Here is an 18,236-nt window from a genome sequence, read left to right as displayed (position 1 = left end):
TCTAAGGGTCGTGTTACTTTAAAGTTCATCCCTAACGTCACCTTTGCCACGTTAGAGTCCACTCAGAAATGGTTCCATCCTGGTCTGTACACTCTACTTACTCTCTGGTCATGGCTCCCTTAATGCCAAACTTGCAACTTTCAACCTTGCTGAATCACCTCTCTGTTCTTGTGGTGACCCAGAAGACTGGGAACGACAGAACCTTCTCTCCACCAGTACCACTGTCCCCGGAAATGAGCTGGACTTCCTGAGCACCAGAGAAAACTTCCAGTCCCTGCAAGAATTTGCTCGTCATGCTTTTGATCGCCGGAGACGCCTTTTCACTCAACTGTGGAATACCTCCTAGCCTTCCTAGTGGAGACCCTTGCTGGCACTAGCTTTTGGCCAGTGCGAGATCAGATATGGCGCCTCCGTAGCCAGGTGGGAAGGAGCAGCAGTGCGTAGTACATGTTTCTTGATTAGACCGGGGTTCGAGCCCGTCACCACCAAATATGGAGGATGCGGAAAGGTCAGGAAATGACCACCGCATATCCCGGAGCAATATGGCCTTAGTTGCTAATGCTCCTAAAAACCAAATAACAACAACAGCGAGATCAGATATATTTTCCCCCCCTCTTTTTTCTTTTCAATTTTATATATATTTTTAATCTTTATTTATTTTATCATTTTTTTTTCACTTTTAATTTGTATTTATTTACTTATTTTTTCTGGTTTCGGGCTGCCCAATGGACAGGATTTTATTATTTTCTTACATATATATATATATATATATATATATATATATATTATTTTTTTTCTTTTGCTCTGATATTAGGGCAGTAAGAGCTGGTAAACCAGAGCGTTCGGAGGGCGGTCGCGATACATGCATAGTTGTCGCCTACCTCCCCGTGGTGTAGACGGACACTGGGCAGGCTTTCCAGGTGATCGCCTGCCTGGTGACAAAACAGCCAGAAACAACACACACACACTGCACGAACATAATATTACACACATTTCTGGTCTTTTACAGTGCTTTCTGTAATCATCACAGTGTACAAAGGCGGAGATGAATTGACGTTCAGGTGCCGTCCTACATAAGATACTATACATGTTATTAGTGGAATCCCCCGGGGTTTAGTGTTGGACCCAGTTTTCAATATTTATTAATGATATTGATACAGGCATATCAGGTTTAATGTTGAAGTTTGCAGATAATACAAAAGTTGGCAGGGTAGTTGACGATGGTAAACAGACTAAGCTACTCTAACAAGATGTATAACAATTAGGTCGCTGGGTAAAGAAATAACAGTTGAAGACAATACCAAGTAATCCCAGATTGACATACCAAACCATGCCTACTACATTCAGGATAGTGGAAAATTAAAAACTTGGGGCTAATTGTGCAGTCAAGATATGAAGTTTCTGAGCAGTGCAGCTCATGGAGTTTTGCCAATGACAAAGAAACTTTGCAAGAAGGGATAAGGAGATGATGATTATCCCTTTGTGAAGGCCATAATTAAGCCGCATCTTGGGCACGCTATAGAGGTCTGGAGGCCTCACTTTAGGAAGGATGTAGAACACTGCCGGAACAGGTGTAGAGAAGAGCAGTCAGACTGGCTAAGGGAACAAAAGGGGGCTCTTAACTAAAAAGAGTTCAGTTCTGCAAATTACAGCGTTTGGAGGCTACGCACCTACGGGGAGATCTGATTGAGGTGTTTAAGGCCTTGAATGAATTGGGTAAACTAAATGTTGATGACATTCTTCTTGTTGCTAAGACACTACACACAAGGGACATAAATTCAAGTTGAGGAAGGAAGTTTAAATCTCAGTCAACGGCTGGTTGATTGTTGGAACAAACTTCCATCTGTCGTGAAGTGGATGGTTGGAATAAATTCAATGAAGAACTAGATAAATGTTGTTTTTTTTTTTATGTTATAAGCTTGCTTTTTTTCAAAATTTTTCCACTACTAATAAATGATGAAATAATTTCCCGCATGTAAATTGTATAATTTGGGCAGCGTAATCTGCCAATTTTGCTTTAATCATGTATATATATATATATACACACACACACACACACACACACACACATATATATGAAAATTATATTAGTGTAATGTCATATGGTCGTACAATATGGTAGTTGACTGTTATGAACCATGCCAATAAATGGAATTGTCTTTCAATTTAATAACAAACCTCCTAACCCAATGTTGATCCCTTATCGAGATGTCTGCAGAGAGCGATAAGAGAAATATTTGCAGAATTTGAACCCAAGGTAAATGTTACGTAGAAGCTATTCCAGTACGATTCTGGAATAGTTCTCTTTCTTGGTGATTACCTTCTATCTCTCGGAAATTTTTTTTTTTTTTTTGGCTGGTGTAGCATAAGCCTCAGGCTTCCTTGCACTATATGGCTAGTAATAATAATAATAGTTATGTTTAATTGAATTCATTTAAATACATTTCATTGTTCAAAATACGAAGTTGTTGCCTACGGGGGGGGGATAATAAGAAAATTAAGTTAAAATAGTTGATTTAATTGAATGCAACTGAAATGCATTTTGGCTGCTAAAATCTAAGATATACTATATATTGTTATAAAATTTTTATTTCTGCAGTCAGATTTATTACAATACCAAATGTATTGAAAGTACTTCTAAATCAGTTATTTATTATATTAAGAATACACTAATAACTATTTATGAATTCAAAGATTAATATGGATTAGATCCGTATGGTACATATTTGTACAACGATGACTTTAGATGAGGACGGAAATAAAAGAAATCGTTAAGTACATTTTCATAGCTTCGAAAAAGGCTTAGTTTAGATTCTTGGAGTTGTGCCAGTATGTTTGCCAAAACATCTAGTTTAGTAGTTTGCTTATTAAAGTCATTCCTTTTGGAAGATTTATATGACATCAGTGTAAGGGCAATACGATTTAATTTGTGAGCTTGTTCGATTGTTGTCAGTTGTTGATGTGTTTTTACTGGTTTCATCTTCGATAATTGTTTGATTGGAAATGTATATTTATTTACTGGCGGCTTAGCTTCTGGAAATGTAACTGTTGAGAGAGGTATGTTGAAATATTTTTGCTTTGGAATCGCAGAAGTAGGTTCGATTGTACTACCGCTTTCGGCTGGAATGGTAGTTACAGAGGCAGGAGGGCCGCTATATTCTTCAATAGGCGTCACATTTTCGGTTTGTACTAAACTGTGAGCATCGGAACTGTAGTCATCTGTTTTCTCCACTGAGCTATGCGTTGTAATATAAGTCGAAGCTTTTGTGCAATTGACATTGAACCACCAATCACATGCCAAAATTCTTTGATTAAATAGAGTTCCTATTGGACAAAGGAAACTGTCTTTCCTTCCGTTGTAGCAAATATGATATGCTTGACAATCTGTTTGGAAATCAACGTAAAAGCGAACATCGGATGGCAAGTTGTATTCACACGTGAAGCTCGTAGAAGGTAGGCGCTTGTAGGTAGGAAAATCGACATCAGGAGTTCCTGGAATGGCATCCAACCATCCATGGTGCTCTTTCTGATTTGGGGAATGCTTCACACATTCTACCATAATACCACATAACATGGCTATGCACATAATTGAAAACTCCATCGAAGCCTAAAAATAAAAATTAAGATGAATAGCAAAAAAAATAAATATTATAGTGCATTATATTCAAAAACTGAATAAACAAGTTTACTCCAAATTACACATTATACACGGACAATTTTTCCCTCTTAAAAAAGAAGTATCATTTGCTCGACAATACTCAGTGATAATTTGGGTCAATCTACTATTTTTTTTTTTAAACCAACCACTCCTCCAAATTAGTCAATACCAGGAACGAGCCAAAAGGTTCCTGTGCCACGACCCACATCTCAAATGAGATGTCATTTGAAATCCATTTAAAGGAAATGAATATCCTAGATTCATGGTTTCCCCCCAAACTTTTCACTACAATACGCAGCTGATGCCTATTCTGGTTCCTTTCTTTATTAAATCCCACAACATCCTACAGGCACTGTGGGAAAAAAAAAAAAAAAACCCAACAGGCAGAATCTTGAGAAGCATTGAGGGGGAGTGGGGGGATGGGTTTTCATGGTCACAGGAAAACTTAGTTAATACAAACTTCAAGGAAGGGTTCTAAGCTCTCCTACTATGTGATAACGAGATTTCGAAACCATAATTCCGACTCCCTGTTAGATGACAGACTCCACACTATCTTTAAAAAAATATATCAAACTAGCCATCGCACCCTTCCCCGAGGTGGCGAAATTGTAGGTTTGCCACTGCCAGGTTTGTTAAATGAGCATGCGAATATAAGCTACTTTCTAATTTTGCTAGATAATTTATTCTAATTAAACTTTAATCTGCCGTTTTATGCACTTTTATAAATAAAGTTAATATATTCATAAATATAAATGAAAGAAAAACAGCTAATTCTAAAAGAAAAAATAAATAAAATTTACTTTTAACAAATACAATGAAATTTAAGGGTAATTGTTAATTACAACAGCCAAGGTTTTCTGCAATAAAATGTAAAGATTCATAGGAAATTTAGAATTTAACGAGAGATTAAACAACGGATAAAAAGGTACTCTTATGATAGAGATCACTTTAGAAATGAATTTAAGGAAATCGTACCGATACTTGTCCATGATTTTAACGTTCTGCTTAACTTTATTCGTAAATGCTTCTACATTAAATTTAACTCAAGAGCTTTGTACTGCCAAATTTCTGAACAGTTTTATAGCTGTCTTAGCATCGTTACAAACATTCAATGCATTTTGGACCTCTGTCTCGTAACATTCTGTCTAGTAACATATTCGGATCTTTTATCTCCTCATTATTATAATATTTACTATTGTCAAGGTGAGTGCCTAGATTTTCTGATGGGGTAAATGTAGTCACAACACAGATCTACGTGTGAACACGTGCTTCGAGTTCTTATTCGAAGTGTCATCTAAATAAAATCGCTTCGACTTTATTGTGACACATGGCGAATATTTCGCCAAGACTGTTACAGAGAAGAAACAAGTATTAATATTGAATCTGGACCGGCGGAACACGGTAAGCAGAGCATAGGGGCGCCGAAATTCAAAAATTGTTATAATAATATTTAATAAAAGTATCACAAGGGAGCCAAATACATTTGTGCCTGAATTACAAAAACCTCTCCCTCGGATCCCTTCGCCGCTAGTTAAGGAGTCAGTGTAACGGACTCTAGTAATAAAATATTAAAAATAAAGACTAGAAATGCTATTTGATCATTTTTACAAGTACGTTTTTTAAAGGACTTCTTAAAAAAAAAAGAATTATTGCACAGGCAAAATTACAATTCTAAGAGTACTCGTAGCGAATATTTTGCCGAAACTATTGGTCACGGGTTCCGCTACGGAACTATTAAAAATAACAGAAATTTTTGAAGTCAGTCGGAAAACTTCATTGCAATTTTTCTCCCCTCAAAATTTTACTACTAAATTACCATTATTAGCCACATGGTGCAAGGAAGTCTGAGGTTTATGCTGCACCAGCCAAAAAATTCCCGAGTTACCTGAGAGAGAGAGAGAGAGAGAGAAGTAGAAAGGAATCACCAAGAAATAAAACCTATTGAAAAAGGAATCAGGTCAGAAGCTTAGTCTCAGTTCAAGTTCAAAGAGCATTCCGGACATTAAATTATTATACAGATTAGTAGGAAAGCCACCCAAAGCAATCAATGTTTCGAATGGCATCAAACAAATTCCATTTTTTGCTATTCTACCATTCATTCAGGTATCATAGCATTGATTTGAAAATTCCTTCCGGATCAGCTGCACAATCGCGAGATTTGCCTAACTCAAACGGCTGGGTATAGGGAAATAGTTATTTTTATGGAAATTAAATTTTTCATTGCTAAGTTTGAGCTGTGTTGTCACTGCTGATACATAAGCAAATGATTCTCCTAGGATTTTCGCGATATCTTGTGAAGAGGATAATTCATTCCCATTCCAGATAATTGGAGAGTGAGCTGGTGAAAACTTGTCTGATCTTCCTCCAAGTCAGTCTGATGTAGGTGTTTTTGTTAACTGATCCAGGAATCTTTTTCTTCTCTGGTAACTTGTCGAGCTTTTGCTCTAAGTTGTTTACAGGTTATGAGGTGAACAGTAGTAGGATATTTGCAGAATCAGTTTCATGTTTTGTTTTTCTCTTTAGCTTTTTACATTGTTGATTCCATCCGTGATTACTCGGCGTAATACTTGTAAAATGGAGGCACTGCTGTATCTATTATTTGCTTTGTTGTGTAGTTATTTTCTGCATCGATTGGTTGGGACTGGATAAAATTCTGATCTACACTGAGTGGACAGAAGTCATGGGATACCTACCTAGTAACGGGTAGGCCCACCTTTCGCCCAGATAAGGGCAGTCACACGGCGAGGCACTGAATCCACTAGTTCACGAAAGCGTTGCACAGGCATTTCCATCTATGCTTGCTGCACCGCTATCCATAATTCCGTCGCATTCCTAAGTGGAGGATCCAATGTTCGAACGGACCTTTCCACAGCATCCCAAGATGCTCTACAGGGTTCATGTCTGATGAACGAGGAGGCAATTCCATGGTGGTAAAATCTGTGGAATGCTCTTCAAACCACATTCTAGTCACCACGGATCTGTGGGCAGGCTTATTGTCCTGCTGGAAGAGTTCATTGCCTGTGGGTGCACGATGACCATGAAGGGATACAGATGGTCTTCAAGGATAAACACAACCTGGACTGTTCAGAGATGCGTCTAGACTCTAGACGTACCAACGTGTGTCAGTTGAACACACCCTAGACCCATTACCGACCGTCCACCTACCTGAACAGTTCCTTGTTGACATGACGGGTGCATAGCTTCGTGCGGTTTCCACTATATACGCACCCGCTGTCCAGTTATGTCCGCTGGAAATAACTGGACTCACTGAACCAGGAGACCCGTCTCCAATCATCCAAGGTCCACCAAAGGGGCCATCACCCGCAAATTTATACCGGACATATGCAAAATATCCCAAATCACCATCCTGGTTCTCCCCAGGCCTTCTAACCACATACCTCCTAACAGGGCGTGGTGCCTTTTGCAGCAAACTGAACCTTCTTGGACTTTCTGACAACCCCATTTGTGGTGCCCAGGAAACCTGGGACCACTTGATGCATGACTGCCTACTATATGATGACCTCAGATCTTCTCTCATCACACAAATTCATTTCATCCCAAGAGATCAGGAGCAACATCTCCTGGAAGACCACCATACCTACACAGCCTTTTCGAACTTTGCTCAGGGCCTCTCTTCACGAGGCAGAAACCCTACCACAACCACAGAATCAGACCCAACCAGACAATGAAATGGTCTAATCAGCCATGTGTCAAGACCTCTACTGGCTTCAGCATACTGAAATCCCCGTGAAGACTTTCAACCTGCACAATAATTGTGCCTTTACAATGCAGTCTCAACATCACCACCATCTACCATGACTGCAGCTCCGGCTTCGCCTCCCACCAAGTTAACTCAATACTGAAATGACTTCACCACCTGGATGGGACCTGTCTGTCCCAGGATTGCACTACTTGAATTTGACCTTCTCGGACTGGACTCTGCCAACTATGACTTCATGCAGCATTGCTGCCAATGCCATGTGGAGATCCTGAACCCGTGCTCCCTTGCACGGCCCTGTTTCTCCCCTGTCCTGGCAGGAAGGAGGTGAAGGTTCCCTTATCTCCTCCCCGCCGCCCCTTCTTTCCTTCTGGTGTGGCATGGGCCTGCCTCACTGATTTTGAGGTCATCTACTCTACCGACCCTATACTTCTGTCTCTCACCCCCCCGCCTTTAGTCTCCCCTCCCCCTCTAGCTTTCCAACTAGCGTTCATCCCTAGCCCTACACCCAAAATTCTTAATTCTAACACTGTATAACTTAAAACTCCATTGGCCTGACCCAAACTCTAGCGCACCCCCCCTCCTCCCATTTTTTTTTCCGGGTCCTAGCCACTGAAATCCCAGGAAATTAGGTGGCAGGACCTGCCAGAGTACTTATTTAAAAGTACTGGTGTACCTGGCTTTCCTCCACGGGGCTAAGTGTGGGCAACGTTGGGCCTCAGTAGGGGTCCAGCGGCTAAATGGCCAGATGAACAACGGTACACGACACTACATCCAACAATATCCATACACTTTTAAATCTCTGGCCTTTACAGTGTTCTGTAACACACGACAATGTAGACTACACGGAGATGGTGGAAACCCCTGGTGCCATTAGACCCTAAGCACACTTTACACTTAAGGTCCAATGCCGATGTTCTTTCACCCGTTTTTTCAGGCGTAGAGTCCTGTGTCGTGATGTTAGCAATGGGACGCTGGTGGGTCGGCAGCTCCCATAACTTATTGCGGCTAATGATCTCCTGAGATAGTCTTGGTGGTGACGTTTCTGGCATCTCCCTCGTTGAAGTCGGCGGTGATTTGTGTCACTGTTGCTCTCCGGTTAGCTGAACAATGCTAGACAAGCGTCGACGGCCACGTTCATCCACCACCTTTCTCTGCCCACAGCGCTGTCCACGATGAGATGTTATTCCGGAAATGACATATTCCCGATACACTCTTGATACTGTCGAACCAAAATAACGCAATTTCTGTACCATCTTTGCGATAGAATGACCCATGTGTCGGGCACCCATCATCGTCCCTCTTTCAAAGTCGTTTAACTCACGACGTTTATCCATACTACCGTCGAATTACCGTCTACATCAATGCAGTAAACCTATATACCTGCCAAGCGGCGGGTTCGTCCACTAGCGAGAGGGATGACAGCGTCGCGTTGCCAGGAACCCAATGAATTCTGTCCTATCAGATGAGAACTAAAGGTTGACCAGTTTTTTTTTAACTGCCATTCCTGCAAGGTTCATCGTTTGAATATTTTTCTATTAGTAGATTGCAGATTATTGGGAAATGATCGTCGTTTAGTGGTGGGTAGGGGTGTGTATGCGCTGCTACCTGTATTTAGCAAGGTGAAACCTCAATTAATCGACCTTGTCCGTCTATTTCTGAAGAAACCCACAAAGGGTGGTGGCCATTAACGTCTCGTAATAGCAAATTTGAGTGGTGGCATTTGTCTTAGAAAATCACCGAAAACCTTTATGGAGAAAGAGGTATCGGCGGAAGGGAAATTGAAACCAAAGTTAGTTATTCCAACGATAACACGTACTGCAACTGCTTCCAACAAGGTATGTGCAAAAATTGCTTTAGATGGAAAGTTGGAATTGACTAGTATGGCAACTCCACCATGAGCAGCTTGCGATTCGTTTCTGCCTCTTCTGTAGAAGGTACAGCTTTTATTATAGGATTAACTGAGGGAGTAAGGTAGGTTTGTTGTAAACAGCTGCCAGCAGGTTGTATTCGTTTATTAAATAGTAAATATTGTTATATCTTTGGGACTCAACCTTTTTGGGGAAGAAATTTGGGTCTGACTGTTTGCGTTTCTCAGTTTTAGCTCTTTCCTTTGAGAGAAAAAAAAAAAAAGCCGGTCAAAATTCGTATCAATTTCCGTATGTGTCTCAAAGTAATGGTTCTTATTGCTGAAATTGGTGATCCTTATCAATTTGTGATTCTTTGAGATCAAAATTTGTTGCCAAGTTGGGTTTTCTCATTTTAGGTTTTGCATTTGATGAAGATCCACTGTTTGCATGGAGTGATAAGACATGTTACTAGCTTGTTCCGAGTTCGCTTGAATCATGTTTTTTTTTTTTTTTGGTATCGCGAGAACTGTACGTGCCTAGGCGGAAATTCAGATGTCGGGCGAGACGGAATGTCTGTGTGTTGCAACGGTCTACTTCCTCTAAAGAGATACAGCATAAGTTTTGGAAGTGAGATATGATGTTTAGCTTCTTGATAAGCTTTGTTCTCTACTACTTTGAATTTTTTTTCTCGATCTTCCAGCGTTCGCAAGGTTTAGAGTATGCGGCATGATTTCCATTTCATCCAAATTTCATTATTTCTGATGAACATTCTGCTTGATTATGCTCTGTTGATCCACATCTTGGGCAGACTAGTACTAGAAGGCATGCTTTTTGCTAGTGACCTTATTTTTAACTTTTGTAGCATCTTAGTGGTTGAGAATATAAGGACGTATTCGGCAATTTCAGTAGCCAGCTTTCACCGACCTTGGTAGAGATGGATTCCTAAAGGTAAGGATTATGTTTCGTGTGGGTATTGGAATGCAGTTTTTTTTTTTTTTTTTTTAATCTGAATGCGTTCAAGCTTGTTAACTGCTGATAAATTCTTGAACAGATTCTTCTGTGAGAGTCATGAGTTTCCCATTCCGTAATGGGCCTTTAGAGCTATTTAGCATCGCATGAGGTGTAACTTGTATGTTTACTCCACCGAAAGACGAGAGTTCCAAAAATGCGGCAGCATGTTTCTGATTGAGTGTTTCTGCCAAGAGATCTTCGGATTTAAGTGGTTTTGCCATTTTTTCCGAGTCTCCAGCTATCACTGGATAACAAATGGAGAGATTTTACTTAGTTGCTCGTTGGTGAGGGAGGGAAATATTAAAAAAGGTAAGAAAATTTTGATTCGTTGCCTGTCTTTTCAGACTGATAGGTGAAAGGTCGTTATTTCCAGTTGGATACAATTCTTTGAATGCTAGAATAAGCTTATTAAACTGTGGAAAGTTTCAAAAATCCATGATTCTCCTCTAACCCCTGGGGGTAAAAAAAGATTTTAACCCTGAGCTGGATATCATCATTCTTCTCTTTCTTGGTGATTCTCTCTCTCTCAAAAATTTTTTTTTCGGCTGGTGCAGCACAAGCCTCTGGCTCCCTTGCACTATATGGCTAATAATATCAAGACCGTGATTGCTGAATACGGTGCTGTTTCTTGTATTCTGTCTATCTTGTGAACTCCTCTGACAGTTTCGTCGTCCCGGAGTAAAAACAGAAAATGAATTTTTTTTTTAAGTGGATCACAGCGCTCCTCTACTGGCCATAGGTTTAAAAATTCCTAGCGATGCTTCTGATGTAGACATCCCATTCAATAAAAAAAAAAAAAAAAAAAAAAAATTAACGTTTAATCTGAACTAAGCGCGATGGAAAATAGCGCACTGTTTCAATATATACTTATTCGTAGGTAAAAAAAAAAAAAAAAAAGTTATTTTATCTTCTGAATTTGTTCCGATATATTTTTTCCGGTTTTAACGTAGGGTTACCAATGTTGCTCACAAATTGGGCTGGCAAACGCAACGCACGGTTGGGAAGAGATAAAACCCCCCTCCCCCGATTGAAAATAACCCCAAATCCTAATAAAAGGTGTCCAAGTACACGTGCCGTCTGAACGTTAGGACTGGCACTGCGTGTAAACATGGAAGTCAAAGCGACAGTACACTTATGCTTAGGCTGAACCAGCCAAAAAAAAAAAAAAAAAATCCCCTAATTACCTTGAGAGAGAGAGAGAGAGAGTCAAAAGTAGAAGAGAATTACTAAGAAAGAGAAGAATGACGATATCCAGCTCAGGACCCTGGGTGTGCCAAGCCCATACTCACCAGATGGGAGCCCCTGGGGTTATTTGAAGAAGCGAAATATTTAAAAAAAGGGTATTATCTACGTACGGATAAATTTTATTTTGTGGGAATTTGTACTGCGTCACATCAGTAATTCTCCACTAGTTTATACCAGTGGAGAATTACTGATGTGGCAAGAACCCCTACATCCTCCCCCATTGCACTATTCAGAGATTAAATAATTGTTGTAATTTCTACGTAGTGTTGCTCATCAGTTTTAAGACGTTTCTTTTGGAATATATATATATATATATATATATATATATCTTTCCAACTTATTTTTACTAATACACTGTACAGGAACGTAAACAAGCAGAACGATCCTCTGTATTCTTATCACGCGTAGAAGATTTGTAAACACTATTGAGAAGTTTCGCCTTAAAAGGGGAATATTTACATTCATTGACGAAAGCGATGAGATAAGTTTCAACTAAAGGGGTTATTCAACAAAGGTGAGTGCAAGATAGCGGTAAAGTTTCTTTTAACAATTAAGTAATGGCAGCACACCTTGTGCTGCCATTTAGTGTAAACTCACAGATATGTTTTGGCTTTTGTATCCTTCTAATGTGATTAAATAAAAATGTCAATTATGCAAGTGAATTAGTTTCCGACTTTTATAGAAGGACAACAGGAGGGGGGAGAAATAGTATATCACACAGTGTTTTCCCATATGTTGTATAAAAGTTGGGAGCTGCAGTTCGCTTACATAACTGATACTGTTATTTAAGTGTCGTACTAATATTAGTGTCACCTTTGTCTTGCGCACCCCGTATACTGTTTTATTTTGTTATGGTACAAAAAAAAAAAGTAGGAAACAGATCGCTCGCTTTGCCAGTGAGCAGTAACAATTGTTACTTTGTATCTGTATGGAGTTCTTGTGCTTGCAATAGTGCTGAAAGTGGGCATAAACTTTAAATTAAAATTTTAAGAAAATGAAATTATTATTTCGTTATCCTTTATTACTTTGCAGGTTTTTTTTTGTTTGTTTTATTCCTTCGTATATTCAGCGGATGCATTAAAATAAATACTAAAAAAATTTTTTTACCGATGCGTGCAGACAGTGGGGTCCCAGTAGGAGCCACAGCACCTCTATGAAAACAGAACGATTTTTTTTTATTGTTATGATTAATGTCCAATAATTCCCAGAAATACTGCTTTAGCCTCCCCCCCCCACACTTCAGAAATCCTAGGACCGACACTGTATGCACACGAATAAATTAGTCTAGTCTCGCTTACGAACGTGCGCTATTGATTAAAGCAACAGTGCACGTTACATTTTGGAAGAAAACAGCTAATTGTATTTTATATAACATCTTTACATAACATTACTCGATACAGGATTCACTTGTACAGTACTAAGGTATTTTGCAGTACAGTTCCCTTTCCCTCCCCACTTTTGTGACTATCCGAAATTATGATCCATCAGTGCTCAGGTCCTCCCAAGGTTACCAACATTTATGAAGTTAAACTTACAGGTGTATTCAAATTGATTAACAGTAGTCGAAAGTAAAGCTCGAATTTAGTTTGAATTCAAATCAATTTGAACCAGATTTTATATAATATATATAGAAAACGACGATACGACTTAATATCATAAAACGTAGTATTTGTTCCAATTTATTCAGGATCGATGGGTATCATCCGATTGTCCCTCCTGGATACTCATCTGGTTAAACACACCGCGAAATTTAAAAGCAAAATTGCGTTGAGAAAAAGCTAATCCCAATTGCACGATTCGCAACTTTAAAACTACAGAAATAGTTTGTGTACAGAGTGTCAAAGATCAATTAAATTATAGAAAAGCTGATACCGCATTTGTTTTGCAATCATTGAATACACGCCTCCAGTGCCTCCTTTAATCGTTAAGCCTAGCAGCCAGTAAACCCTTCAAGTACGAGGAGCGGTACGAAAGTACAGTAATGCCTCCTATTTTACTTCAAAAAAATAGAAGTCCTACAACTATGCTTTTTACATCAACTAATCCTCAATCATTAATAAACACTTATTTTTCAAAGTCATCATTTTCTATGCACTTCCACCATCCGAGTCAGATGCTGTATTTCAATCCTGTAAAAGTCCTTACTCTTGCTCTGGAGGGTTTCGCGAACACGGCTTCAGCTGGTCGACGTCCGCAAAATGGATTCCCTGGAGTGCATCTTTTAGCGGGCCGAAAAGTGCAAGATCTGAACTATGAGAGGGGAATGGAAGAACGGTGCATCCCAGTTTTGCAATGGCCTCCATCGTGTGCAGTCTAGTATGGTGTCAGAGTTGCCATGGAGAAGAACCTCATTAAAGTTTTTGTCCGATCGAACTCTACGGATGCAGGCTTTCAACTTTTTCACATATCGATCTGAGTTAATTGTTGTATCACGTTTCAATTAGTCCACAAGCAAGACCCCCATCTTTTCCCAAAACACTGTCGCCATGACTTTACCGACATAAGGCTGTCTTTTGAACTTCTTGCACGATGAATTTTGATGGTGCCACCCCATCGACTCTCTTCGTTTCAGGGTCATAATGATGGACCCAGATTTCGTCACCTGTGCCTATGCGTGAAAGAAAAACCTCTCCTTCACTCTTGTAGCGATGGAGAAGTTCATACAGATGACTTTCCAGGCTTCTTTGTGCTTATGTGTCAGCATTTTTAGGACCCACTGGGCAAAACCTTGTATCCTGATTCCTTTATGATGGTTATCACAGCAGATTTCCCTATACATACTGCACTGCATCATGATGCGGCGGTCCTCTTTGATCGGCACGTCCACAGAGTAGTAACATACCTTACTTCTCTGTGAGCACGTCGATCCGGTTCTTGTTGTCACTGACGTTACCGGCCGGCCGCTAAGGTACTTGTCAGCAAAGTCACTTTATTATTATTATTAAAAGCCATATGGTACAAGGAAGCCCGAGGCTTATGCTGCACCAGCCAAAAAAAAAAAAAAAAAATCCCGCACTACCTGAGAGAGAAGTAGAAGGGAATCGCCAAGAAAGCAATAATGATGATAACCAGCTCAGAACCCTGGGTTTGCCAAGCCTATACTCACCAGATGGGAGCCCCTAGGGTAAACTTTCCCTACTCTTAAAGTGTCCTACCCAACGTCTAACTGTACTCACATCTACAGTATTGCCATCAGACATTTTTGAGACGCGTATGGATTTCGATAGGCGCACTTCTTCCTTTGTTAGTAATTCAATCACCACTCTTTGCTTGATACGTATATCTGTAACATTCACCATTTTGAACTATCCATGTGCTGTACTCAGGAGAATACAAAACGCCACTTAGTATAGTGAAACTAGTATCTAGTGACCACTCAGTGATACGCGAAATGATCTATTGTGCCACATTTGAAAGCAAACAAATTAGGAGATATTACTTTCGTACGGTCCTCCTACGTTGCTATGATTGCAACAAGGGGATCACCGTTGCCTACTAAACAGCAGCGTACTCAAAGTGAATGCTTGTAGTACAACACAGCCAAATCTTGGGACGAAAACTTAAACGAAGGTGAATAGCTCCTGTAGCAATGAACTTGATTCCCGCCCTCATCATTTAGCAAATAGTTGCTTACGTTACACTTGCCACCTCTTTCCATCAGTTTTTCTGGAAGTTAACAGCTTAAATAAATTCAAAAAGGAACTGGAAAAACTTTTAGAGGGAATGGATATGTATTTTTTATTATTTTTTTTTTTTTGGCTGCTTGCTTTCTTGCATCACATGCCACTACTAATACTTGCAGCACTAAGCTATGTCATGTATGAGGTCAGTGGCGTAGCTACCATGTAGGCAGGCAAGGCAAGGCAAGGCAATTGCCTCCGGGCCCGAAAAAGTATGAGGTCCTTCCTCCTCCACCAAATAACAAATTAAAATGTTTTTAAATTGAAAGTAAGTGGGCTGTATAATTAAAAGACATTAATAAGCATGTAATTTGTATTATAAAAAAGGCACGTTATATTTGTGCATATTCTTTATGAATATATGTTTAAAAAATGATAAAATTAAATAATTTAAAATCTATAAATTATATGTATGTATGTCACAAAAATTATTCTTTGCGTATGCTTTGGTTTTTGTAGGGACAAAATTAAAAATAGACAAATTAAAAAAAATAAAATCAGTAAACTGTAAAATGAGAGCGTTCTATCATTTATTTTAGTCTTTGGCATGCGAGCTGCTTGACGTAACAACCGATTAACCATGATAGTCAAAACCATAACAAAAAATATCAATTTTGTGTAAATGTTTACGATTAATTTGTGAAAATGTTAAACAAGGATTTATTTAAGGTGGAGCGTGGCCTCTTGTAAGGTGAGACTAAGTTGCAACTTAATCCCGGGCCTGCCCATATGGAGAAGATAATCAGTTTATACTCCGTGACAACACAAGGTCAGAATGGTAGAGAAAAAAATAATTTCCAATCCATTTTAAGAATGGATGAGCTATTACTGTATATTAGCTTTTGTGTTTTTTGAAACTGTATTGTAACATAAAACTATTTATTTTGTATCATCAGGTACCATAATGTTTTAAACTATGCGTTAAGATCCTAATTAAACTATGGCGTTTTTGATCCTAAACTAAAACGAAGTTAGATATCTATACAGTTAATTAATTCTTTTAAAGACGCAATGTGGTAATTATTTTTCCTAATTATTTATAATAAAAAAAGTTAATAAATAGCATTTTTTTTATAAAAAACATTAATTTTTTTGGTAATACTCCAGAACACGGTGCCCCTTTGACAATTACGTCGAGAAGAAGAAGGGGAAAGCAGTGACGTACGGTTCGTAACTCCGCCCACTCACTGCGTTCCCCCTCTTCTTCTCGACAACTGCACGTGGCGAATGTCACGCGACATAACAGTATGGCAGAACCGAAAAATAACGAAATTATCGGCAACAATTATTCGGAGCAGCAGCCAAAATAATTGCAAATTAAACACACTAATTTCGTTCTTCTAAACGAAAAAAAAAAAAAATAATGAGACGCAGCAAACGACCAATTTTCGACAAATAACTGGCGAAGTCCCGCAAAAAGGTAACCTACCATTTTTAATTAAACACAAACGAAAGACAATTAAAAACGTAATTCCAATTGAAAAACGTTCTTCAAAACGAAAAAATATATAATGAGACGCAGCAAACGACCAATTTTCGACAAATAACTGGCGAAGTCCCGCAAAAAAGGTAACCTACCATTTTTAATTAAACACAAACGAAAGACAATTAATTAAAAACGTAATTCCCAATATACATTTTTTTTTGTATGGCCACTAATACATCTGAATTAACACGTGCAACGAACAATAAAATTGCTCTTTGCATAAGCACAAAACGGCAACATAGAATTTTTTCTTTTTTTAAAAAAAAAACCGCAACGGACACAATACTACGTTAATAATACGTGAAAATAACACAGAAATACAAGACAAACTAAACTCACCTCACAGCAGCAATAAACAAAGAAACAGTTCACCAGCAGGATGGAACGGGATAAAGACAAACTGAAAACCACGAGGCAATAACCAGAAAATGAAGTAGTAACAACTCACCTCCGTACGCACTAAAAACCAACATTCAAAAGAAAGAATATACGCAACGAATTTCGCATTTAGCACTCCAGTGACGTCGTGTCACGTGACACGAAGAGGGGACGCAGTCAGTAGGCGGGATCAAAACCTGTCAATCACTGCTTTCCCCCCGTTCTGACAACCAATTACAAGGGGGCACCGTATATTGGAGTATGGCCATTTTTTTAGTTAAAGTAAATTAAAAAAAAAAAAAAAAAATCTACTCAAGTGAAGAAATTTCAGTATCACTCACCTTCAAACCCCTTCCCTCCAAAATTCTGCCGGCACATTTTGAAAAATGTGTGAACTGTAATTTGCATAGGAATGCAATACACCACAACTAGTATAAGCCCTGCAGATTTGTTTACTTGTTTCAATTTTATTATCGTCCCAATCGCTAACTCTTCAACAGTATAGACACAATTGAAACAAAAATTTTAAGCGCAAGTACTATTTCTGTCAAGGATGCTGAGTTAGGAAATTTTAAAAAAAATTATATTTTACAGTGTCCTTTTTTTAAACACTTATTTTTAAAAATATCCTTAATGAAGTCCCTGGTATTATTTCTATCATTCCACAGTTACACAAATGTAATACATGGAACTCCAAAATTTTACCTATCAAAACATACCTTATTTATACCGTACATCATTTTCTTGTCTTGTTAACGATAACTCTCTTTCCTTCTCACACACATTCTTTTTTATATGCGTTTGGCGGAAGCTTACCGTTCAACTTTATCTAGGGAAAAGTTTGCATAAAGTACGTACATTGAAAGTGCAGTTTATACCAGGGACATTTGAAAAATTCGTGGCATGAGTATGAAGGATTTATTTGAGGAGTCTAGTGAAGTGTAACTTCTCAACATAACCCTTTTTGGAATCAATACACTCCTTCCACCGTTGCTGCAGGTGCAAAGAAATTTCTCTTGTGTCTCAAGAATGTGTCCACTGCCGCAATGACGTCACTGTCGGTGGGAAAATGGATACCAACCAGGTTTTCTTTCAGTGGGGGGGGGTCCATCAAAGACTCACTCATGCAGTGTAACGCAGTCATGGCAATGAGAGACTTGTAAGCAGGCACGTTTTCCTAGTGGAACAATAATCCTTTTCTGAGTTTTCC

General features: G+C 38.9%; 1 protein-coding gene across 1 annotated transcript; it reads right to left on the bottom strand.

Moving 5' to 3' along the window:
• Nucleotides 1–2,695: 2,695 nt before the first annotated feature.
• LOC150089549 (uncharacterized) lies at nt 2,696–17,072 on the bottom strand. Its single transcript, XM_090390024.1, has 2 exons — nt 16,988–17,072; nt 2,696–3,607 (listed from the first exon to the last, which is right to left on the bottom strand). Exon 2 carries the CDS (start codon nt 3,599–3,601, stop codon nt 2,696–2,698), a length of 906 nt encoding a protein of 301 aa, XP_090246150.1. The 5' UTR covers nt 3,602–3,607; nt 16,988–17,072.
• Between the last annotated feature and the right edge of the window lie 1,164 nt (nt 17,073–18,236).

The sequence above is a fragment of the Mastigoproctus giganteus genome, chromosome 2 (genome assembly GCF_048544385.1).
Source record: "Mastigoproctus giganteus isolate SK-2022 chromosome 2, ASM4854438v1, whole genome shotgun sequence".
In the NCBI taxonomy this organism is placed as follows: domain Eukaryota; kingdom Metazoa; phylum Arthropoda; class Arachnida; order Uropygi; family Thelyphonidae; genus Mastigoproctus; species Mastigoproctus giganteus.
The sequence above is the reverse complement of the archived record's forward strand: the minus strand, read 5'-3'. Positions and strand labels throughout refer to the sequence as shown.

Coding starts and splice junctions, on each gene's coding strand:
- LOC150089549 (XM_090390024.1), bottom strand. CDS start 3,601: ATGGAGTTTTCAATTATGTGCATAGCCATGTTATGTGGTATTATGGTA.